General features: G+C 45.4%; 1 protein-coding gene across 4 annotated transcripts in view; it reads left to right on the top strand.

The window, feature by feature from the left end:
* PHLDB2 (pleckstrin homology like domain family B member 2) overlaps positions 1–22,146 on the top strand; it is a 483,232-nt gene that overhangs the window by 403,494 nt on the left and 57,592 nt on the right. For all 4 annotated transcript variants that reach the window (XM_069204939.1, XM_069204938.1, XM_069204937.1 and 1 more), the window contains one exon: positions 10,590–10,797. In XM_069204939.1, the coding sequence (XP_069061040.1) occupies positions 10,590–10,797 (208 nt within the window). The remainder of the gene's footprint in view (positions 1–10,589; positions 10,798–22,146) is intronic.

Here is a 22,146-nt window from a genome sequence, read left to right as displayed (position 1 = left end):
ACTATGCCCCCTATATGACCACTTCCTGTGAGAAGTGGGCATATCCCTGTCCCAGGTATGCCATCACAAAGATGAAAGAAAAATTGTGTCCACCGTGCAGTAGCCCACCTTAGGTGTGGTACTAGCCTGGAGCTGGCACGCCTACCTGACTAGCTAATTTTCCCACATGTCCAGGTGCCAAATGGGTTCTGGGCAGGGGATGTGGCTTCCTCTCCTGTGAGGGGAGCCAGATTTGCATTTCAAAGGTAGCAGACCTTTTAGGCTTGGTGCCGTAGGAAGGCTAATCAGCAGGTCATCCTGTGGGAGGGGGTGCTATACCTTCTTCCCAGAAAGACATTTGTTCCGGGCCACCTGAGAGCAGAAGTCTCTGACCCTAGGCGGCCAGAACGGTGTCTCCAGTGGCAGGCTGATAGAAACCAGTCAGTGAGCAAACCAAAGGCTGGTAGGGCTTCAGAGGGCACCTCTAAGGTGCCCACTGGGTGCATGTATTTGTAAATCCAACATTGGCATCAGTATGGTTTCACCAATATGAGATGTTGGATACCAAACATTCCTATTTTCAGTGAAGCCATCATATAGCTGAGGAACTTATATTGACCAGTGTCCAGCACATGTCTTTAAAATAGCTTCCCATGTTACTATGTCTGAGAATTGACAAAGACATACCAAGGGCATATTTGTGCATGCAGATATGCTCTCACATGTAATATAATGCAGACTGCCTTAGGGCTGTAAGGCCTACTAGAGGGGTGACCTACATATATTGCATGCAGTGTTAGGGGACTTAGCACACAGGCTGTGTGGGATGTGTTGCTTTCACTTTTGTCTACACCAAGACAAGCACCCTGCACTGGCAGCCTGTCATGTGCTTGGTGAGGGGTCCCTTAGGGTGGCACAATTCATGCTGCAGCCCTTAGGAACCTTCTTTAGTACCCCAGGCCCTAGTACCAAGGGTACCATTTACTAGGGACTTACAGAGGGTGCTAAGGGTTTTGCCAATTAGGGATACAACTGAGCAGTTTTGGGAAAAGAGCTCTGGCATTGGAGACCTGTTTAGCAGGAACCCAGTGCACTTTCAGTCGAAATCACATCATGTTGCAGGCAGAAAGTTAAGTGGTAAACATATCAAAAAGAGGCATTTTCGTACACCATTAATAACCTCTGTACTATGGAAGATGATGGCTAGCCCTTCCTTTTCCGGAGCCCTTACTTTTCCCAAGACGCCCGGCCAAACACGCATGCGCTCTGAGGGGGAGTTCTGTGTAGTTCCCCTCACTGCTCGTCACCCCCTTTAAAATAAAATTATAATAAACTCATGCCCATATTTATACTTGCTTTGTGCCTAATTTGCGTAATTTTTTTAACGCAAATTGAGCACAAACCTAACTCCATATTTAAACTATAGCGCTAGACCCGTTTTTGGAGGCGTCTATGAGATGCAAGGTAGGCGTTCCCATGCAAAAAATGATGATATGGCCTTAGCTCCGATTTATCCTCCTGTGCTAAAATAACGCACAGGGTAAGAGTGCCTTAAATAATGGTGCAAAGCTTGCTTAGCTCCCTTATTTAACGCCTGGGTCAGGGCAGGCGTAAGGGGTCCTGTGACCCTACTTTCGTGGTCAGAGACCATGGAATGGGCCCACAAGTGCTCTTCCCTAGCCCTAGGGACACCCCCACTCACACCAGAGGGACACCAGAGGATGGGGCAACCCCAACCCAGATAAGTAAGGTAACTACAGGTAAGTATTTTATTTTATTTTTTTAAAGTGCTTAGGCCCCCCTACACGGCACTGGACCCAATGGCCATGCCCAGGGGACATATCCCTCTAACCATAATAGCGTCATCCTTTGACGCACAACCTCCTGTTCCCCCTACGCCTCCCCCACCCAGCTAGCATCCTTTTTCGTGACACTAGCCGAGCCTTACCGCCGGCTACCATCATTCCATAAATATGACGCCTGGCCGGCGTCTTGGAATGGCGCTAGCCGACGGTATCCCTTTTCATGCAAAACTGCGTTAACACAGTTATGTGTGAAAAAGTATAAATCTGGGCCTCAGTTTATTATCGTTTTCTTGTAAAGGTTTTGCAGCTGCTGCTGCTAGCGGGGTGGCAACACTCCTCTGCCCTAACGGAGGGCGCGCCCCTGTTTAATCTATTCAAAGTGGGCATAAACGGAAGCACAATCACCCCTAGGATTCAACCCAAAGCCAGCGCAACCAAAGTAACTGCAGTAGCGCAACCGCTATTTGCTTGGAATCCTAGCATCAAGAAAAACAAACAGTGTGAAAAATGAAAATCACATGATACTTCCACATGTAATTTATGTGCTTTACTTATGGGCAATAGTCTGCTCATAGAGATTTGTACTAGATGACGTATCTCAAATGAAAAAACTTTTCCATGCCTTCGCACCATGCTTCACATCGTTCAAGTAAGACATTTTTAGTTCATTTTGTGTTTTGAAGTGTTTACTACAGGAGTGTAATGACATTGTATTGCAGATTAATTAAGTTCATATTAATTTAAAAATATACTTTGTCAATCTTTTACATCCAACCCAGGTAGCTCAGGTATTTCTCAGAGGTATGAGATTGGTAGGTCTCAATAAATACATGCATATATAAGCACACGCTGTATGAGATATATGCTGGTTAACAAGAGATCCACAATAAATAATACCCTGAAGAAGGCGAAGGCCTGGGACCCATTTGGGCACTTTAATATGCTGAAATATCTTGAAATGGGATGTATGACCTACTGGCTTCAGTAAACATCCTGACAGGTTTTTTTAATCATACCATGGATCCCCAAAAACAAAGAGAAATTAATTCAGGGTACATTAAGGTATTTTAATCACTCCCAGCTCCTATCTCAAGTAGTTTTTTGAAGGATTCCCACAACTGGTTGAGTCCATCACGTTGTATTTACCTACTTTGATAGGGAGAGTGCACCGATGAGGAAGCATGCCACGATAAGATGTGAGTGAGGTGTCTTTTTCCAATGTCTTGAGATATATGGATGACTAGAAAGACCACAGGACATGTTCCCATCTGTGTACCTGGTGTGTTTGTGATATCACCCACACACAATGTACAGTAAATACAGCACTGCCAAATTTGTTGATAATGCAATGCTTCAGATTTCCTCACAGTATTGTGGTATACACATCTGGTCCTTAGATTGCAAACAGGAGGGATAGCTTATCTCTTTGGCGCCAAGGACATAATGCGCCACAGACGTAACCATGACGTACTGGCACGGGCCTGGGGGGAGCGCTAGCACTCCCCCCATGGGCCTAGGGGGCAGGGATGGAAGGGAAATCACTTCCCCTTCCACCCCTGACCCCACCCAGTGATGTCTCATGACGTCAGCGTGCGTTCGCGCGCTGATCTCATCAGAGGTCGCCCCCATCACGCTGGAATGCTTTCATTTCTCTTCTGATCCGAGCGTGAGGAAGATTGGAGATGCATGAAAGGAAAGGAAAGGCTTTTCCTTTCCCTTCATGTCTCTGAGCATTTCTGCAGCACAATCGCATAGCGATCATGCTGCAGAATTGCCCACTAGACACCAGTGAGTTTTTTTTCTTTTAATATAAACAATGAAGGGAAGCGACCCCTTGGACAAGGGTCACTCCCCTGGGGGGCATTTCTTTTTAAGGCTGTTTCTGCCCCCCTTGGGGGAAGATTGGCCTATTTTAATTAGGCTGATCTGTCCCCAAGGGGGGCAGAAACCACTAGGCACCAGGGATCTTTTTTAATTTTTTTTTTTACAGATGGCAGTGACCCCTTCGGCAAGGGTAGCTCCCTTGGGAGGCAATTTTATTTTAGGCCAGTTCTGCCCCCCCTGAAGGGAAGAGCGACCTATTTCTTTTAGGCCCATCTGCCCCCAAGGGGTGCAGAAACCACTTAGGCACCAGGGATTAGTGTGTGTGTTTTGTTTGGGGGTACAGCCCCTTGGGAAGGGTCACTCCCCTTGGGGGCTCATTACTGTTGGCCATTTCTGCCCCCTGTGGGGGCAGATCTGCCTACTTTTCTAAAGCCAATCTGCCCCCATGGGTGGCCGGAAAGCCCACTAGACACCAGAGAAGATTAGTTTTTAAAAAAAGAGGGTGGGGGTATGGTCAGACACCCACCATAAATAAATGGGGACAAAGTTGTTCCGCCCACCGGTGGGCAGATGGTGCAATTACCCAGATCCACTCCCCGGGGGGAGAAGAAAGCCTACTAGATGCCAGGGAATTAAACAAAATAGTGGGGTGGTGGCTACCAAACAGTATTCGCATGGGTATGCCCCCACCCCAACAGAAGGGGGTAACAGTCTATCAACTGCCCCCCCTCACACACAGTAAAAGATCTTATCTCAACTGCAAGCAAGCGGACATTTGATTATTTGGGGTTTTGGTTTTACATTTGGGCCGTGAGAGCTTGACTAACTCTCAAAATAGTCCCACTTAGAATAGTGAGGGCTGCAAACATCTGGGTGAGACCAGGGTGGTGTGCTTTACATGCACCTGCACCATTTTCTTACCCACAGTGCCCTGCAAACCTTCAACTTTCCCCACAATCCCTACATTTTCCCCACATTTTGTGTTGGAACCTCTGGAATCTGCAGGATTGGTAGAGAGATTCAACAGAGTGTTAGGAGAAAACATCCAGTTAGCATTGCAAAGTGGGTTGAATTGGAGGAAGGAGGTCAAAGATATGATGTGGAGTTACCGCACCACCCCACATTCCCTTACGATGGAGACCCCATTCATGTTGTTGAAAGGTAGAAAACCTTGTACCAGAGCAGTTCCAGGGTGGATGGGCAAGGCAGGTAGGAAAAGAGTGGATGAGGGAGGTTTAATAGGTCACGTGACGGGTGAATCGATTGACCAATTTGTAAGTGCATTAAGAACTTTGGCTAACAGCTGCAAATTTAGGGACCTGCATGAGGAAATAATTAGAGACCAATTAATTAATCGCACGAGGAATTTGAAAATCCAGGAAAAACTTTTAAGTTTAAAGGATCCATCTTTGGATGAAGCAATACTTATTGCACGGCGTATCGAAGACACGTCACGTTATATAGAAGAATTGAGCACAAACACAGCAGAGAATGTGACTGTGCAAGAAGTTGACAGCACCAGTAATGATAATAAGTTGGAAGAACAAAAGAAAAAGTGTTATAGATGTGGTAGTATGAAACATCTAGCATTCTCTGGGAATTGCCCAGCTACTTATGCTAAGTGCTTTAATTGTAATAGAATGGGTCACTTTGCTAAAGTGTGTAACCAAAAGAAAAGTGGAATGGCAATGAAAAAGAAAAGTGTAAATTGTTTGCAGGGCGACAGTAAAAAGGTGGAGAGAACGTCTTCTGATGATGAAGAAGACCACATACAAATATTGTTGTTAAGTGATGCCCCTACGGAAGAAATAACTGTTGCGGACAGCGTGTTGCAGATAAGGAATGAGTGTTACAGGCCTCCAAAATGTAGTATAAGCTTGAATGGTGTAACAATTGACATGTGGGCAGATTCGTGTTCTCCACATACACTTATTGACAAAGACACGTGGCTCAAGGTGGGAAAGTTGGAGTTATCAAAATCTAAGATTGATTTAGTGGGTTATGGAGGTACCAAAATACCTGTTGTCGGATGTTTTCAGGGGAATATTGTTTTCAAACGGAGAGAGACCATTGGGTGTGTGTATGTTGTGGATAAAGGGAGAAACTTGTTGGGTTGGAGTGAGCAAAGAGCATTAGGTATAGTGTTGAACCCAAACTCAGATTCCTTTCAGTGTGTGCCCAAATGTGGGCGGGATCTGTGCATTTGTGTTGCCGTGTGTAGGTACATACATTAATTCCGAAAATCTTTGAGCTGACGCAGATGTGAGATGTGGACTATACAGCCCGGAAACGAATTAAGGCAATTATGGCCCTGTGTTTCTGAGTCGTGGTGTCTGCGGCCTGTACATTAATTCAAACATGTTCAATTTCGGGAAAACACAAGCGCACAGACCCCATCTATGTCTGCACTTCACAATAAGTGGCATAATGACTGCAAGATCATCATCTGTGCAAAGATGCTGGCCCGAGGTCTGCAGCCCTTACTTTGTATTTAACCGCTTAGCACTCTTTGCAGTCCCCGTGTTATTGCACTATCTCCTTGAGATAGTTCATGCGGTGCACAAAGCGCAGCATGGAAACACAGAGGGCTGGCGGTTTTTCTGTGTTTTCACTCAGGGGGGTTGACAGCAAACTTCTGGGATCATAGTGGATTCTCCAGTTCTTCTCTCCTTTATATCTAAATAGAAGACTTTATAACTATTTTTTAACACTTATCCCTTACAAGTATATCAAGCCTCCAGCTTTACCCTACCTGATTTTAGGTTATAAATCTAGTGTTTATTGGCCTTCTGGTTTCTTCTTTGTGCCTTACTTTCATAAACACTCTTATTGCTCAGATGTAAACATCCCACACTTACTGGACTTATAACAGTGCGCGAGATTGAGAAATGTTCTTCTGAAAATGATTTTCCTCTTTCTTTCCTCACAATACCTAAGTGTGTCTTAATGGTACACATTCCCACACTGAGGGCCGCTTGTGGGGTTTGCAGACTGGGAGTCATGCTACAAATCCGGGGACTCTTGCTCCATCTATGGGGTGGTTCCACTGCCTCATTTAGAGAACCAATGATTGAGACATCCGGTGCAGCCCCTGTCAGTGTTCAATCAATGGCAACAGCCCATCTACCTCAGGGCTGCTGCCTTTTATGTATCAGGAGGTCTTCCCTCTGCTGGACTGTCTTCCCGATACAGATTTTCCCTAACCATGTCTGCCAGGTGAGGCAAAGCTGACCTGGGCAGGAAAGAAAAGAAGCATTTGCAATGCAACGGGTAGTTGTAAACTCCTAACCGGACTTTTCTTGCCTCATTAAATGGAAAAAAAGAGCACGATCGCACTGCTACAGTTCACTCGTAGTGAAACCTATCGGCAAAAGTGCAATTATCTAACCGGCAAAAGTGCAATTAACTATGTAACAGGGTCGATGTTATGCAAAGCGCTCAAGTTCTGCCAAGCGAGATCGCGCTGCAAAAAAAAGAGAAAAAGTAGTCCACAAACCGGACGGAAAACAGCGGGCCTGGTATGTTTTCAGTACTTGGTCGCTGCGCTCGAGGAGGGCTAACCACCCAAAAAGACATAGGCCCTCATTCTGACCTTGGCGGTCTTTTCGCAAGACCGCTGAGTTACCGCCGCGGTGAAGACCGCCGACCGCGGCGGTGTGCCGCTGTGCACATTCTGACCGCTGGGAGCGTTCCGCCGGAAAACCGCCAGCAGCCACACTGGCGGTCGGCGGGAAAGTGGAGACTGGTCAACCTCCACCGCCACGCCAGCAGAACACCGCCCACAGAATTACGACCCACATTTCTGTGTGGCGGTCTTCTGTTGGCGGTCTTCTGTTGGCGGTCACGTCCCTATGGCTCCCGTCGCCTCCCGGAGGACCAACGCACAAGGTAAGTTGATCGTCCGTGAGGGGAGGGTGTGGGGGGGTGTTGTGTGATGTGGGCGTGCATGGGGGTGTGCGTGTGAGTGTGTAGAGGGGGTGTGTGAGTGCGTGTATGCGGGCGGGGGGTGCTGCTGTGTCTATGGGTAATGTGTGCTGTTCGGCAGGTGCGCATGTCGGCATGTATGTGTGCGGGTATGTGTCCCCGTTGTGTATGTGTGTGTAGGGGGTGTGTATATGTGCATGTTGGGGGTGTGTGCATGTCGGGGTACATGTATGTGCATGTCGGGGTGGGGGTGGGGAGGGGGTTCGTACCACCTCTGGGGGGTGGCAGGGGGGTGGAGGGTGTGGGGGGAGGACTCGGGTGGGTAGTGGGGGGTGGGGGAGACCCCTATCAGTGCCAGGGAAAGAATTCCCTGGCCCGATAGTGCTTACCGCCATGGTTCGCACGGCGGTTCCCGCCCGCAAGAAACCGCGGCGGTAGGCAGGGTCATAATACCCTTGGCGGTCTTGGGACGACCGCCGGGCCGGAGTGCGCAAACTCCAGCCCCGCGGTCATGACCGCCGCGGCGGTCGGAGTGGAGAAGTAGCGGTCGGTCGCGGCGGGGACCGCCGCGGTCAGAATGCCATTTTTAATACCGCCGGTCTGTTCGCGGTCCGACCGCCGTCTCTCCGCCGACCGCCAGGGTCAGAATGAGGGCCATAATGTATGCATGCCTTCCACTAATGAAAGCTAGTAGATTTTAAAGGGCAAGCCCACAAACCAATGACAGACACTGACGTGACATGGATGGGGCTCCGAGCCCTTTTCTAACTACTACAGCATCTTTCTTGCAAGGGATACGCATGCGCAAGCGCATGCTAGCGCAGGCTCGACCCTAAAAACAGTTGCCTTAACACGCATGGAGAAAACTCCCATCAAGTAAAGGACCATTATTTTTTTGCTTTTCAGAAACAGCCCTTTGCTTTGTGTTTTTTGGTCTTAAAAAGCAATTTTAAATGCACAGCAAGCCCCAACAACATAGCGGTTTCCCTGGCTTTGACTTTTTTCTGAAAGTGTATTTTGAAAGTGAAGTATGCCTGTTTGGCACAAAGATCGTCACCAAAACTGTGGGGATCTCGAAACTGGGTGGTGGTCCTCTGCTGTGTAGGTGGACGCACACCCCCTGCAATCGGGGTGGATATAGGTGGGCCCCCCATCAAACTCTACTTGCGGTCAAAAGCCTTTACATGTACTCAAAGAGGAAGGCCAAGGCGCCCCTTTAAAGATGTCATATCATGTGCACTCTGGGCTGCCAATTCTGAGATGGGGCAGGGCTAATATTCTGCTATTCGCTATGCAGCACCTACTACCGAATTATAACATGGCAGATTGTTGGGTGGCCAGGCGGCCAGAAAAGATGGTAGTGGGATGATGGTTGAGCTGGCTAGAGCCCAAATATCCTCAGTTCCAGAGCATGAAAACCCTTCGGAAGCTACCCCTTAGGTTAGTGTGTACATGTGCCGCATCATGAAGGAAGTGAGCCCTAGAGCTCGATTATTTCTGCACTGGAGGGCACTTTAGTAATCACAAGGATTACCTTCACAGGGATGCAAAAGAAGCTTTTCTTCCTCCCTATGGCAAAAGGGGAGTTGTTGTGATTTTTCGCATTAATACATTTTATTTTGTAAGGCACTTGCATACCACAGGAAAGGTAATCCTCAGTTCTGGGGCATCAGTGCAATTTCTGGTGCACTCCTTTGAATGTACAACAGTGTGCAGGGCAGTCCCATGGATTCCACAGGTCTGGAACAGTCTTGTTAGCCCCGGGACGGTGTCCACCAACTACGTGCACGCAGACAACGCTGCCTAGTCACCAGGTAGAACCAGGAGATCATGGTGGTGTTTAAATTGCCATACTGCTGCCTTCCCTGCTGTTCCCTATTAACGGTGGGGCAGGGGTGGAGTCTGTAACCCTGCCCAGATCTAAACAGAAACTTTAGTGCACTTACAGTAATGCCGCAGGAATGGGATATTAGAGCCACGTCAAAAATATGTTTTTGCGTCTTTTTAATTCCCATGCTACTCCATAAATGCTTCTCCTTGGAACTTGACACCACCTGTGAGAACGTATAACATTTGAACCACATTCCTACACCGCCTGAACTAGAACTCTCTCAAATCGCCTTAGAATTTGTCTGAGACACTTAAGATCAGCAATTTATTTAACAAATACTAAATCGCCCTGAGTGATCCGTTGGGCTCTGGCATGTCAGATGTTTTTGCAGAGCCTGGGTGACATTGTGTGCAGCGCCCCACATAGCTTGAGCATCTATTTGTAAGTTAATATGATATCCGCCAAGGGAAGAGAAAATTCTATAGCTCTAGCATATGCCACCATTTACTGGTAGAGACGTATTAGCTGCCTCATCATTAGTAAACAGGAAAGGATTGCTGAAAATCTACAAAACCATTTTGTAGCACAAACTAGTGACCATGAAAAATGTGCAGGGCCTCGAGATGGATCCAACCAGGGCCTTTTCTATCCCCTCCCTTCTTCTGATGACCTCCGTCGGACCCATATCTTGTAGGTCATCCAGAGTTTCGCCGAGTCTGCAAATCAAAAAACACGATTTAGACAAGACTGCACAAATATTTGAATTTGCAAGAGCAGACTAGAGCAGAAGTAAATCCCTGATCATTTATATTTTGGAAGCAAGTGAAACATTCCCTTAGGCACTGAAAACAAAGCTGTCAGCGTTCGACTGTGCTGTCCTCTGTCTAGGATCGAGCACAGGGACATCTTACCTCCTGCTTTTTTTAGGACATTGACTATAGTGAATAGGCCTCGGATGGTCTTGGAGATGGTCCCCATGTTTTTTAAAGTTTGAATTGCACTCAGACTGTAAAATTATATTAATTACACATCTGTGAGGTTTAGGCTCAAGTGATGTCATAATCATAAAAATGCATTGTCTGTCGTTCCACGTGTTTTTTCTTCTATTAGTTTGCATCTACATTTCTGTGAAATATTTCTAAGAATTTTATTATGATGTGTAGTTTCTTGAACACTGGCAGTGTTTTTGTGGTAGGAAAAGTAACCTTTAATGACTTTCTTCCCAGTACGAAATTCGGAACAGCTGCGTGAACAACAAAGACAAAAATCTCCAGACTTGTACAGCAGAGCTGCATCTGAATCCAATGTATTCTTGGATAACTTCCGGTACCCTGATCACAGTTACAAGAGCCAGACCTTTGATACTTTGAGCCTGGATAGCTCCGACAGCATGGAAACCAGTGTCTCTGCGTGCTCGCCAGACAATATTTCCAGGTGAGCATACCTTCTGAAAACATCAAACGAAATCTATTCCCTCCCGATGTGCCTAGGAAGAATATTTTAAGACCTACAGTATTTTATGTGTTTGAAATAAATGATTTTTTTTCTTACAAAATGATGGAAATGTAAAACCACATTCTACAGCGTAAACTTAGATAGCTGTGTGCTGCAGATGTTTACATTGGCTTTGGTTTACCTTTATTATTTTACATATTAACGGAAATGTACACTATAATGTGTCTGTTTTTCATCTCCTTTAAAGTGGGAGCACTCAAATGTGCCCTGTACTATGAGTAGAGTAAATCAAGAGATTCACAATATCTCTCAAGCAGGGCCGGCTTTGGGGCGGTGCGACCGGTGCGGCCGTACCAGGTGCTGACCTGGAAGGCAGGATGCTGACCTCAGGGGGCGCTGTGTTTAGCAATAACTTATTAAACTTGTAATTTAAAACCACCTGCTGAAAAAGTTTTGTGCGTCCAGCCCTCTGGAAGCAATTAAAATGTCAAGATAACTATTGCAAGAGAGAGAGAGATCTTGTCCAGTCTTTTTGACACAATATAAAGTCACGCAAAGGGTTAATATGCCTGCTGTAAAGAACAGAACTGTATTTTATGTGCATAGCCGAATGGATTGATAAAGGCAGCCTTTGCAAGCGCTTTAAAACAAATGGAATGTATGTTAGAGGGGATAGGGAGAGATGAGCGCACTTTTGCCGGATGGAAGTGAGCGAATCAAAGGAGGTGGTCATTGGGTGGGAGGCGGCGAAAAAGATTGCTGCACCGGCCGCCATGAGCGCTAAAGCCGCCCTGCTCTCAAGGCTGTTAGCAGGGAGTCTTTACCCATATGACTCCCATTCACAATGCTGTGTAAGAGCTGGTGTATTCTCTCTTCAAAAGTTCTCTTGTGTTTGCCATAATTTCTATCAAGAATCAACACTCTTCGTTTTGCTGGTGCTGGTGCCATTGAGCGGTAGTGCCCTAAACAGAAGCTGACTCAAAACCCTCAGCCTTCATTCAGGAGAGGAGCTTGTTACTCCCTGTACAAAGCAGTGGGAGTAGGATGTATTGTAAAGTACCTATAAATTAAGAGGTCAGAAGAGATGTGAGACCAGCAGAGAGAGGCACCTTAAATCTACTACTAGAGCAGAGGCATACTTAGAAGCAGGCTTGCATAAAATAACCGTGAGAACTGTGGTGTATTATATGGTATGGTTGTGTGACCTTACCAGGAAATACAGTCGCAAAACTGTTGTGCGTCCAGTCAGGTTCATTTGTAGAAGCCTTTAGCCTAACCCTGGGGACCTGTAGCTTTGAGGAGTAAGGCTGAAAAAAGGAACTAGTGTGAAGCATTTAGAACTACCAAACAACGAAATAAGAAGGTCACAGAATACTAAAGAAATCCAACACCAATTTATACAAATAGATTACATATTTTTTGAATTTTTTTAAATTCAAGATGCACAAAATTCACTGGAGGGTTGCGGAGATATCAATTTTAAAGCAAAATGTAAATCTCAGTTGTTTAGTCCAAAGTGCACAGAAGTATTGATAACCGTAAAGTTTAGAAACTTTTGAAAAGTTTGAATGAATTGTGTTTGACTACTCTGGCCCGGATGTGGCAACCAAATCTAGCAGGGAGAAGATCAGGGGGGGCACTAAGGAGTATTTGGACAGTTACCTGGTCACCACAGCAGTCTCAAGTCCAGTTCCACACTTTACATCAAAACTTCCATAGACATTAATGGAGTGGTCCTGATGCCGTTGATGCAGGATGCTGAGGATGATCATGGTGCAATGCGGTCGACAGGGGTATCCTTGAGGTTATTCCTCGGTCCACGGATGAGGTGGGGCAACTTTAGCCACAAATATCAGAGCCCCTTAAAGTCCTCTTTAAACAAGTACAAGATGAACTGCTGGTTGACTACTAGGTCTCGATATATAGTGGGTCCAGCAATATCCTTTCGTGGAGGCTTGTGTCCCTGGGGGGTGACTAACCGAGACTCAGATGACACTCCTAGGTCCAGCATATTCGGGTGCAGGAGCCACAGGCTCTCTTTGCTAGCTTAAGGTGCGGTAGGTGCAGTCCAGCAGATAGCACAGGCTTTCTTGCCAGGTCCAGGGGTCAGCCGGGCAGACCTTCTTTGTCCCTTTCTCCAATTCCGGCGTGATCTGAGATTCAGTGTGCCGGGTGTGTCATATTTTTGCCCAGAATGTGGGATGACGCAGTAACTACCCAATGTGCTACCAGGATCACTCCCGTCCGTTTTACGACTTCTGATTGTGTGTGGCATACAGCAATCCCAGGGGTACTACTCTGTCAACTTCCAAGATAATTCCCGAGATGTCTGAACCCTTCCTTTGAATGTTAGGAGCTTGGTAGCCCTCCTAGAAGTGCGGCTGCCTGTGGGCTACATGCCAGCGGTAAAACCAGTATGGGCACTTGTCTGCCCTCACTGTTCCTGCCACCAGCCTGTCTACCTGAACAAAGAGCAACTTTTTAGGAGTGTAATCAACATTTACCCACCAAATGTGACTTCACCATTGAAGCTTGCTTTGTGGGCCAACACCCTGAGTGGCTTCCTGCAAGGAAGAGGTAACACCTCCCTCTATTGAAGGCTTCAATTGTTCCTGAGTCTAGGAGTTGTTCACAGTACTCCCCAGGAGGGCAGAAGGCTGTCTGGTGGCCAGCGACCTTGTGAAGCCACAGGACAAATTGTGCTACAGAGTGGCAACTTTCTAAAAGCTGCTTTTCCATAAAAGTGACAATAACTGCGGCTTAGGCATCAAGTCAGATTTAATGCCACTATTATTTTAATACCTCGAAGTACCCATTTTAGTAGTCCTGTTCAGAAATTAGCCAAGCTGAGTGGTCAGCCAGTAACTCTGTGTTAGCCAATCAGAGTACTAACTTTTCCTCAACAAAAAGGACAATTCGGAAATTTTGCTGTCAGGGCATATAAAAAGTATATGCCCTACTTACTAATACATAGCTCCGCAACAGCTCCATTGGCCTTTCTTAAAGGAGACTTACATACATACAAAGCCAGACTAGCAATTTATAACTGTTCTTCCAGGATGCAGTGGCAGGCTGGGAGTCATTTTGTATTTGGTCACACACAGGATGACACAACCAGTGCTGCAGACCTGGGGGGCACTCTGTCTTACATGCCCTGGGTCCTTTTGGCACCATATACTAGGGATTTATAAGTAAGTCAACTTATGCCAGTTGGAGTAACCAATGCAACATTCATTTTGTAAGGGGTTAGTACAGTGACGCCGAGGTCTGGCCGTCGGCCTCAGTGCACTTTTAGAGTTGAAAAACCAGTGGCGTCAGTCCAAAACATTGAGGGTGATCTTGTAAAAGGGTGCATTTCCTTACAACACAGTTCTGTAATATGTTGACATCATTCTGGTGTATGATGTTATCATACCGGTGACATGTGATGGTAATACTCCTGGCATACAGCAGAAACCTTGGCATAAAATATCTACACCTGGCATGTGATGGAAGAACAAGTGGCATACGATAGCAGCACCATTGGCATATAATGGCTGTAAATGTCTGACATGTCATGGAATATTATTGCTTCTTTGTGGGCAAGAAGAAATTAAACCTAACATCATACCTGCTTATGAACAACCAATTAACCACTGAACCCCCACATGTGACTTACCAAATGTAAGATACCTAAATGAGCATCTGTTACACCACGCAAACAATACATCTCAAGCATTCTCACCACCATATTCAAAGTTACAAATTATAAAGATGATTTTTGTCTTTTGACCATCAGAAAGTTATGCACAAGTGCAATTCTTAACTTAGTAGTAATATCGCTCACACAAGGCGTTTACCAAGTTTAATCAAAAGAAAACAAATACTCTCCCTGCTGAAAAAATGAATGCTGCACTCAGGCATAGCTAACAACTGATTCTTCACTTAGCTACCTTTCCTGAGGTAACTTCTCAAGAAGGCAGGTGCCATCCAAGTAGGTTAACACACCAACACCATACATTCTGCCATGTGCAGTGGTACTTGGCCACAGGTTCTGGCCTGTGGCCAGGATCTGCACCTACCCTCCATGGGCACTTAATTTTCTGCAGAGGCCTGGCCAACCTAGCCTGTGGCCAGGCCATTAACTAAGCTTGGGGTCCACAGTGCTCATTGTGGATAGTCTTTGCTATCATCATTTGCACTGTCAATGTTTATGTTGTTTTAACTTCTTTTTAGGATTTGAAAAAGGCTACTGACCTTCTGCTCTGCCGCCATCTGCAAGGGATGTTTTTGTCATAGGCCAGTATTCTGCTCAGTGTGCTTTTTTGTGGCCAACATTTTACTCTTTTATTTATTCCTTTAGGGGTTTTATGGTTTAACTGTTTTATTGAATTAAAAAATAGAGTTACTTTACCTATAACCCACAGTGCAAATCCTTAGTAAATGACACCTTAAGCGTTTATGGGCAAAAATCAAGGAAGGAGATCCTATGCTGAGTAGAACATACAAATGTGGGTGAGAGAAGTTACAAAGATTGGGTAGTCACAGAAAAGGGAAAAAGGAGGCTTGGAAAGTGTGGACAAAAGAGAATAGAAATTTAGAGTCAAATGAAAGAAGGTGAATTTTAAAAATACCTCAACAAAGGTTTCCATATACATAAAGGCCAGCTGTATCATCCATTTTTGCATTCTCAAACGATGCGAATGGCCGTTTGCAAATGCAAAAATGCCTTTCAGTATTTATGAAAGGCATTCGCAACGCAAATTTAAGGAAACGCTAAAATAGTGATTCCTTAAAATTGCGAGCCCATTTATAGAATCGCAAATTGCGATTCTCTGAATAAGAAATCGCAAATAAGGAATCCTTATTTGCAATTTCTAAACCACATGTTACAAGCAATTCCTTAATGCGAATTGGGCATTAAGGAATCGCTATTACTACCAACTTGAACTTGGTGGTAACCATGTGCAAATTTAAAAAATGCATTAAAAATGCATTTTTAAAATTGACATCTAGCGCACACATGCCCCTTTGGCATGTGTGCGCCTTAAAAGTCCTTAAACAAATTATTGGGGTGCAGCAGAGGGGGCCTTAGGCCCCCAGCACCCTGGGGTTTGCATTTTCCAAATTTGCGAATTCCAGTTAGGGATTCGTAATTTGGGAAATGCAAAACATTTGCAAATATGGGCCTACAGGCCGATAGGTGCGAATGGGGCCGGTATCGCAATTTGCGATTTGGTAATTGCATTTGTGATTTTTAAGAAATCGCTATTACCGAATCGCAAATATGATACATAGCATTTTGCGACTCAAAAATAGCGATTTTTTAAAAATCGCTATTACCGAATCGCAAAAGGCTCCTTTGATACATCTGGCCCATAGTTCCTCATTCCAGCTAGGGAGGGAAAATCTTATGCATAACCTGCGCTCAGGCATAACATTTGTGAGTGTTTTTTTACACCTGACTACAGGCTCACCTGCTGATAATTGCAAATGACGTGCAGTTATAGATGTTACTATTAAATTTAAGTCATCATTAGTCAAAAGTCAATCATTTGTTGTCAGCCTGACGCTGAAGTGAGAAGTGCTTAATTTGTAAAAAAAAGAAGTCCGAGGGCCCTTGTCGAGAGGCCATTGCAGCTTGCACCACTCATTGCTCCCACTTGCGCTGCCAGTTGTTGTGTCTGAAGAACACCACCACGGGAAAGAAAAGCACTCCACACGCTCCGATGCTCCACACACTGGGGAAAGCCTCCCAGGGTATTTATTACTCACACCATCCATTAATTAACCAATTAAGTCATTAGTAACGTCACGGACTCTACCATCGAGGATTACCATCACGGGGAATTAACATCATTCCCCGTTTACTAATCCCTCGACGGAAAGAGCTGTTTAAAACATAACATTCCTCCTTTACCAAAAATTTTAAATCAGCACAAAATCATATATCAGACAATAATAACAAAACAAAACTACACAAAACATAAAATCAGTTCATTACAAAGTCACGAAACCTAGTAGAACACTGTGGACGAGGACGTAAATTGTATGGACCATCCCCACGGGTTGAGGTAACTGGATCAGCCAATCCAGATCCAGATGTAACAGATTCCTCAACCATCTGATCACCTGAGCCATTATCCAACACCATACCACCCCCAGAATCCTGAACATCAGAACACAAACCACCATCAAGAAATGTATCATTGGTCTCTGAATTTTGCAATATTACATCATCGTAATCTTGATCCCCAGATAAAATGTCTACGGGTACTGAAACATCCGAAGCATATACCTTTTTATAAAATGAAATATTTTGGGTAATTGACTCCGGACCCCGTTTGGCAGTAATCATAGTCCCTCTGACATCACTCACTATCCAAGGATCCTTCTCGAAAGGCAGTACAAACTTACTACCCCCTTTTCTACATTTTACCAAAACCATATCACCAACACAGATCTCTTAGCCCCCCTCTTCCGTGACATATTATCATTTCTGTCCTTCCTCTGTGACAATACTTTCCCCACCTGTTGGTACAGATCATTATGTTCCAAAATACTAGGAATGGTATCCCGCACTGGTCTATTCACGCAGATAGTACTTGGTGCTTCTCCAGTAACACTATGCGGGGTCAAACGATATTCTCTTAAAAATGAATATACCGCACAGTCCACATTCTGACCTTCAGCAATGGCTATACGCAGTACCTTATTTAAAGTCCTCATAAATCTCTCCACTTCTCCATTTGCTTGAGGCCACCGAGGAGTAGTTTTCCTATGTACAATTCCTCTAGATGACAAATAATCAGCAAAATCTTGGCTAGAAAATGGAGGGCCATTATCAGTACGAATCTCCTTCAATAGACCATGAGTGGCCATGATCTTTTCCAGCCGTGGAATAACTTGAGCTGCAGTAACAGAGTCAATGATTTCCACCTCTGGATATTTTGAAAAATCATCTATCACAACAAAAGTGTGACGACCATCTGGTAAACTGCCAAAATCAGCACTAGCTCTAAACCAGGGAACAGGAGGAATGGACTCGGTAATGATCGGTGGAGGCCGTTCACCAGGACCAACAGCCTGACACATCATACACTGCTGTACCACCCGCTCCACATGATCATCCAGTCCCGGGAACCACACTTTGCTTCTCAATCTGGTCTTAGTTTTCACCATGCCTTGATGGGAGGCATGAGCCAGGTCCACAACCGACTGTTGCAATGCCAATGGTATGACCAGCCTGTGTCCTCTCAACAAACATCCATCAGGTGACATAACTAGTTCATGCCGAACTTTATGTAACGAGGACAACATGGTACGTGCTGCCATCGTCCTAAGAGCCAAATCCTTCAAAAGGGAATGCCACTGTCCAGATGCCACAGCTGATATCACCAACTGTAAGCACTCGTCCTCTTTCGTGGCTGATCGAATGTCCTCAAGAGACATAGGCAACGGGCGAGATCGTTCCACAATCATACGTACATATTCCTCAACATCCTCGGCATCTGCAACTTCACGGGATGTAGCAGGTCTGGCATGTCGTGATAGATAGTCAGCAGGATTCAAGCTACCCGGACGAAATACCACCAAAAAATGATAATCTTGTAGTTGCAAAATCCACTTCTCAATGCGTGGCTTAGACGAAGATCCATTAAACAATGGAATCAAAGGTTTGTTATCAGTATACACAACGAATGGCTGGCCATACAGATATAGATGAAAGTGTCTACAGCCCCAATGTACGGCAATAGCCTCCTTTTCAATCCGTGAATAGCGTTGCTCAGTGTCTGTTAAAGCTCTACTGGCATATGCCACAGGAGCCCATTCTCCATCCATCTGTTTTTGGGCCAACACTGCTCCCAATCCTGTAGGACTAGCATCAACCGACAGTTCAGATTCTTTAGTTGGATCAAAATAAACCAGGGTGGTGTATTCAGAGAGTGCCGATTTAGTGGCCTGAAAAGCAGCTTCCTGAGCAGGCCCCCACTCCCAAATAGTACCAGCTTTAATAAGATCTCTCAAAGGTGCCGTCAAGGTTGTCAAATTCTTAATAAAGCGCCCACAGTAATTCAGCATACCCAAATAACTGCGAACACCAGACACATTAATGGGAGCCAAAGCAGTTTGAATGTCTTTAACTTTATCTGGATCAGGCAACACTCCATCGCCCGAAAACCGATATCCAAAGAAAGCCACTTCTGATTGTAAAAACGAACACTTCTCTTTATGGAGTGTCAAACCATTTTCATGGAGTCTCTGAAATGTGGCTCTCAGTCGTACTAAATGTACTTCTATACTTGGCGCATGCACCAAAATATCATCACTGACATTGATGACCCCTGTCAAACCAGCCAGCACTCCACGTATAGTATCCTGAAAAACTTCAGCGGCACTAGAGATCCCAAAACTTAACCTTTTATAGCGCCTAAGACCCATATGAGTCGAAAATGTTGTAATGACCCTAGAATTCGGATGTAATAGCAATTGATGGTATCCAGCCCTTAAATCCATCTTCGAGAACCATTTCGACCCTGACACCTCAGCAACAAGATCATCCACAGTAGGTGTCAAATGCCGCACACGCTTAATAGCGACATTGGGTAGGCGCATATCGACACAGATTCTCACCTCCCCTGGCTGACGGGGCTTCCTCGCAACTACAATGGGCGACACCCAAGGTGTAGGTCCATCCACCTTTTCGATAATATCAGCGAGTTCCAACTTCTTTAATTCTTCCTCCACCTTAGGCCTCAGATGGAATGCAACCCTCCGATGCTTCAAAGCCACGGGTTGTATAGTTTTGTCAATATGTAAATGCACCATACGATCCTTCAAACAACCTATGCCTTCAAACAAAGATTGAAACTCCGTCAGTAAGTTCTCCACAGTCCCCAAATGAACACTAAAGGCAAAGGATATAAGATTAAGCTGTTCTGCAGTCCGGCAGCTTAATAACATGTCTGACCCCATAGTGGTAACAAACACTTTTGCTGGTATCGACTGGCCTTCATGAGACAATAACGTAGTAAACACCCCCACCAACGGCAAAGGCTTTGCAGATCCAAATGTGTAAACCTGAGTTGTAGTAGGCCGTAAATGGGGCTGAAAAGGAATACACTGCAAAACTGAAGTTGCTATAACATTGATAGAAGCACCAGTATCAATTAGCGCGTCAACCTTGTGACCAGCCAATAAGACTGAACATCTTGGCACTCGCTTCCTAGGATGCCCACCAGGCTGCAGTGCATGTATCATATGGACTGTACCATCACCGTTCCCATCATCATCCAAATCGTCATCATCCATGACAATGACCGGCTGCACCGATTGAACAGTCTTAACTTTCTGTGGTCGAGAACGGGACATGGATTTACAGACTTTCGCAAAATGATTGAGCTTCTGGCAATTAGAACATGTCTTGCCTTGCGCCGGACACACCCCTTGATGAGGAAAAGGACCCCCGCAAGAATAACAAAAACGGGGCAACGTAGAAGTCCTTGATTTATACTTCCTCCTCTCCCCAGATGTAGTATTGACGACATTCACCGGTTCCACTTTTACCTGAGTCTGTAATGCTGCTTCCATGTGAGCTGCACGCTCCTTGGAAAGTTCTTTAGACCGTCCCAACGTGAGGATATTCACCATTGACATCCCAGGTACTTGTAATATATGTTCCCTTAACTTCACAGAGGTACACCCCTGTATAAACTGAGCACGCACTTCATCCTCCACATCCACCAAGGTGCAGGTGCGAGCTAACTCCTTAAGCCTAGCATAAAAGGCATCCACTGACTCATGCGGAAATTGCCTTGCTTGTCGCAGCAGAAACCTTTCGTAATAGGGATTCGCCAAAGGCTCAAAATGCGCAGTCAGTGCCTGTTTCAATGATTGATAAGTATATGGCGGACCCTCCTCCACCACAGATCGGCCCAGCTTATGAACTGTCGCACCCCCAAGATGTAATAACAAGGGACGGCGTTGATCATTCTCCACAGCTGTGGCAGCAAAATAAGTCTCCAAACGATCCACCCATTCTTTCCACCGGGCAGCAAGAGCAGACGGAGGGCCATCAATCACGAAAGGCTCCAATGCAGGAATAGATGCCATAACGACACCAGCCACAAAATCCAAAAGAAGAGGCAGCAATCACACTGCCCCCCCAAAGTCCTGAAACATATCCTTGGAAAGCAAAACAAAAAAAAATTTCACCTCCCAGGACACCAGCACTAGAGGGCACCAAAACCCCAGCACCAGCACTGACGCAAGAAAAAAGAAAACAGCGAAATCCCCAGGCAGCAGTCCAAACCGGAAGAACTCCACACGCTGGGCAGGCAGCAGCCTCCGGGCACTGCAACCCCCCTCCAGCACAAAGCAGGAGAGTCACGGGGAGAAAAGACGAGACAGGCCAGCCATCCTCGTCGCCAATCTGTTGTGTCTGAAGAACAACGCCACCGGAAAGAAAAGCACTCCACACGCTCCGATGCTCCACACACTGGGGAAAGCCTCCCCAGGGTATTTACTACTCACACCATCCATTAATTAACCAATTAAGTCATTAGTAACGTCACGGACTCTACCATCGAGGATTACCATCACGGGGGAATTAACCTCATTCCCCGTTTACTAATCCCTCGACGGAAAGAGCTGTTTAAAACATAACACCAGTGACAGTACTATCAGTATTAGCCGTGATGAAGCAGAAAATGAAGGTTTTGATTTATTAACGCATAAACGTAGTGCTGACATAATCGTGTGTGACATTAACCGAATTAATGAAGATTGTACGGGGACAAAATGTGCCCTCAGAGTAGTTTGCCATCATTTATATGCATGCTTTATAACGTGGTGTATTAGAATTGCACTAATCCAACATAATCATAAACATGTGCTACGATTTGCTTATTTGAAATGTCTTAGCTTAGCATTACTTTAGCGGAGGCTTTGGCCTAGTTGCCTGGTCTCACGGTTTAAATGTTCGTATTTTTCCACTGTGCTATTAAACGTGTATTTCTGCTTGAAGCTGTACTTTTCCACAGAGACTGTTCACATGCTTATCTTAAAGTTGGTGCCAGCATGGCATATATTCTCTTTAATTCAAGGTCGACTTGCAGGTGCGAACAATGGAGGCTCTGAGAGTAAGCTAATCGAGAGACAATGTTGCAACTTGCGTACCCATCTCCAAGGATAATGTATGCTTAAGTAAAAGCTTGAGAACTGTCGTTTTTGATTAGTCAATTTGAAGCTAACCTATGAACCCTCCAATGGAGACCCTACTGGACTTGAACTGTTGTCCATAAAACCCAGGTGCACGAGAGGAAAGCTCTCTATCTTCGGACATCCCGC

This window comes from Pleurodeles waltl, chromosome 8, assembly GCF_031143425.1.
Source record: "Pleurodeles waltl isolate 20211129_DDA chromosome 8, aPleWal1.hap1.20221129, whole genome shotgun sequence".
Lineage (NCBI taxonomy): Eukaryota > Metazoa > Chordata > Amphibia > Caudata > Salamandridae > Pleurodeles > Pleurodeles waltl.
The sequence above is the reverse complement of the archived record's forward strand: the minus strand, read 5'-3'. Positions and strand labels throughout refer to the sequence as shown.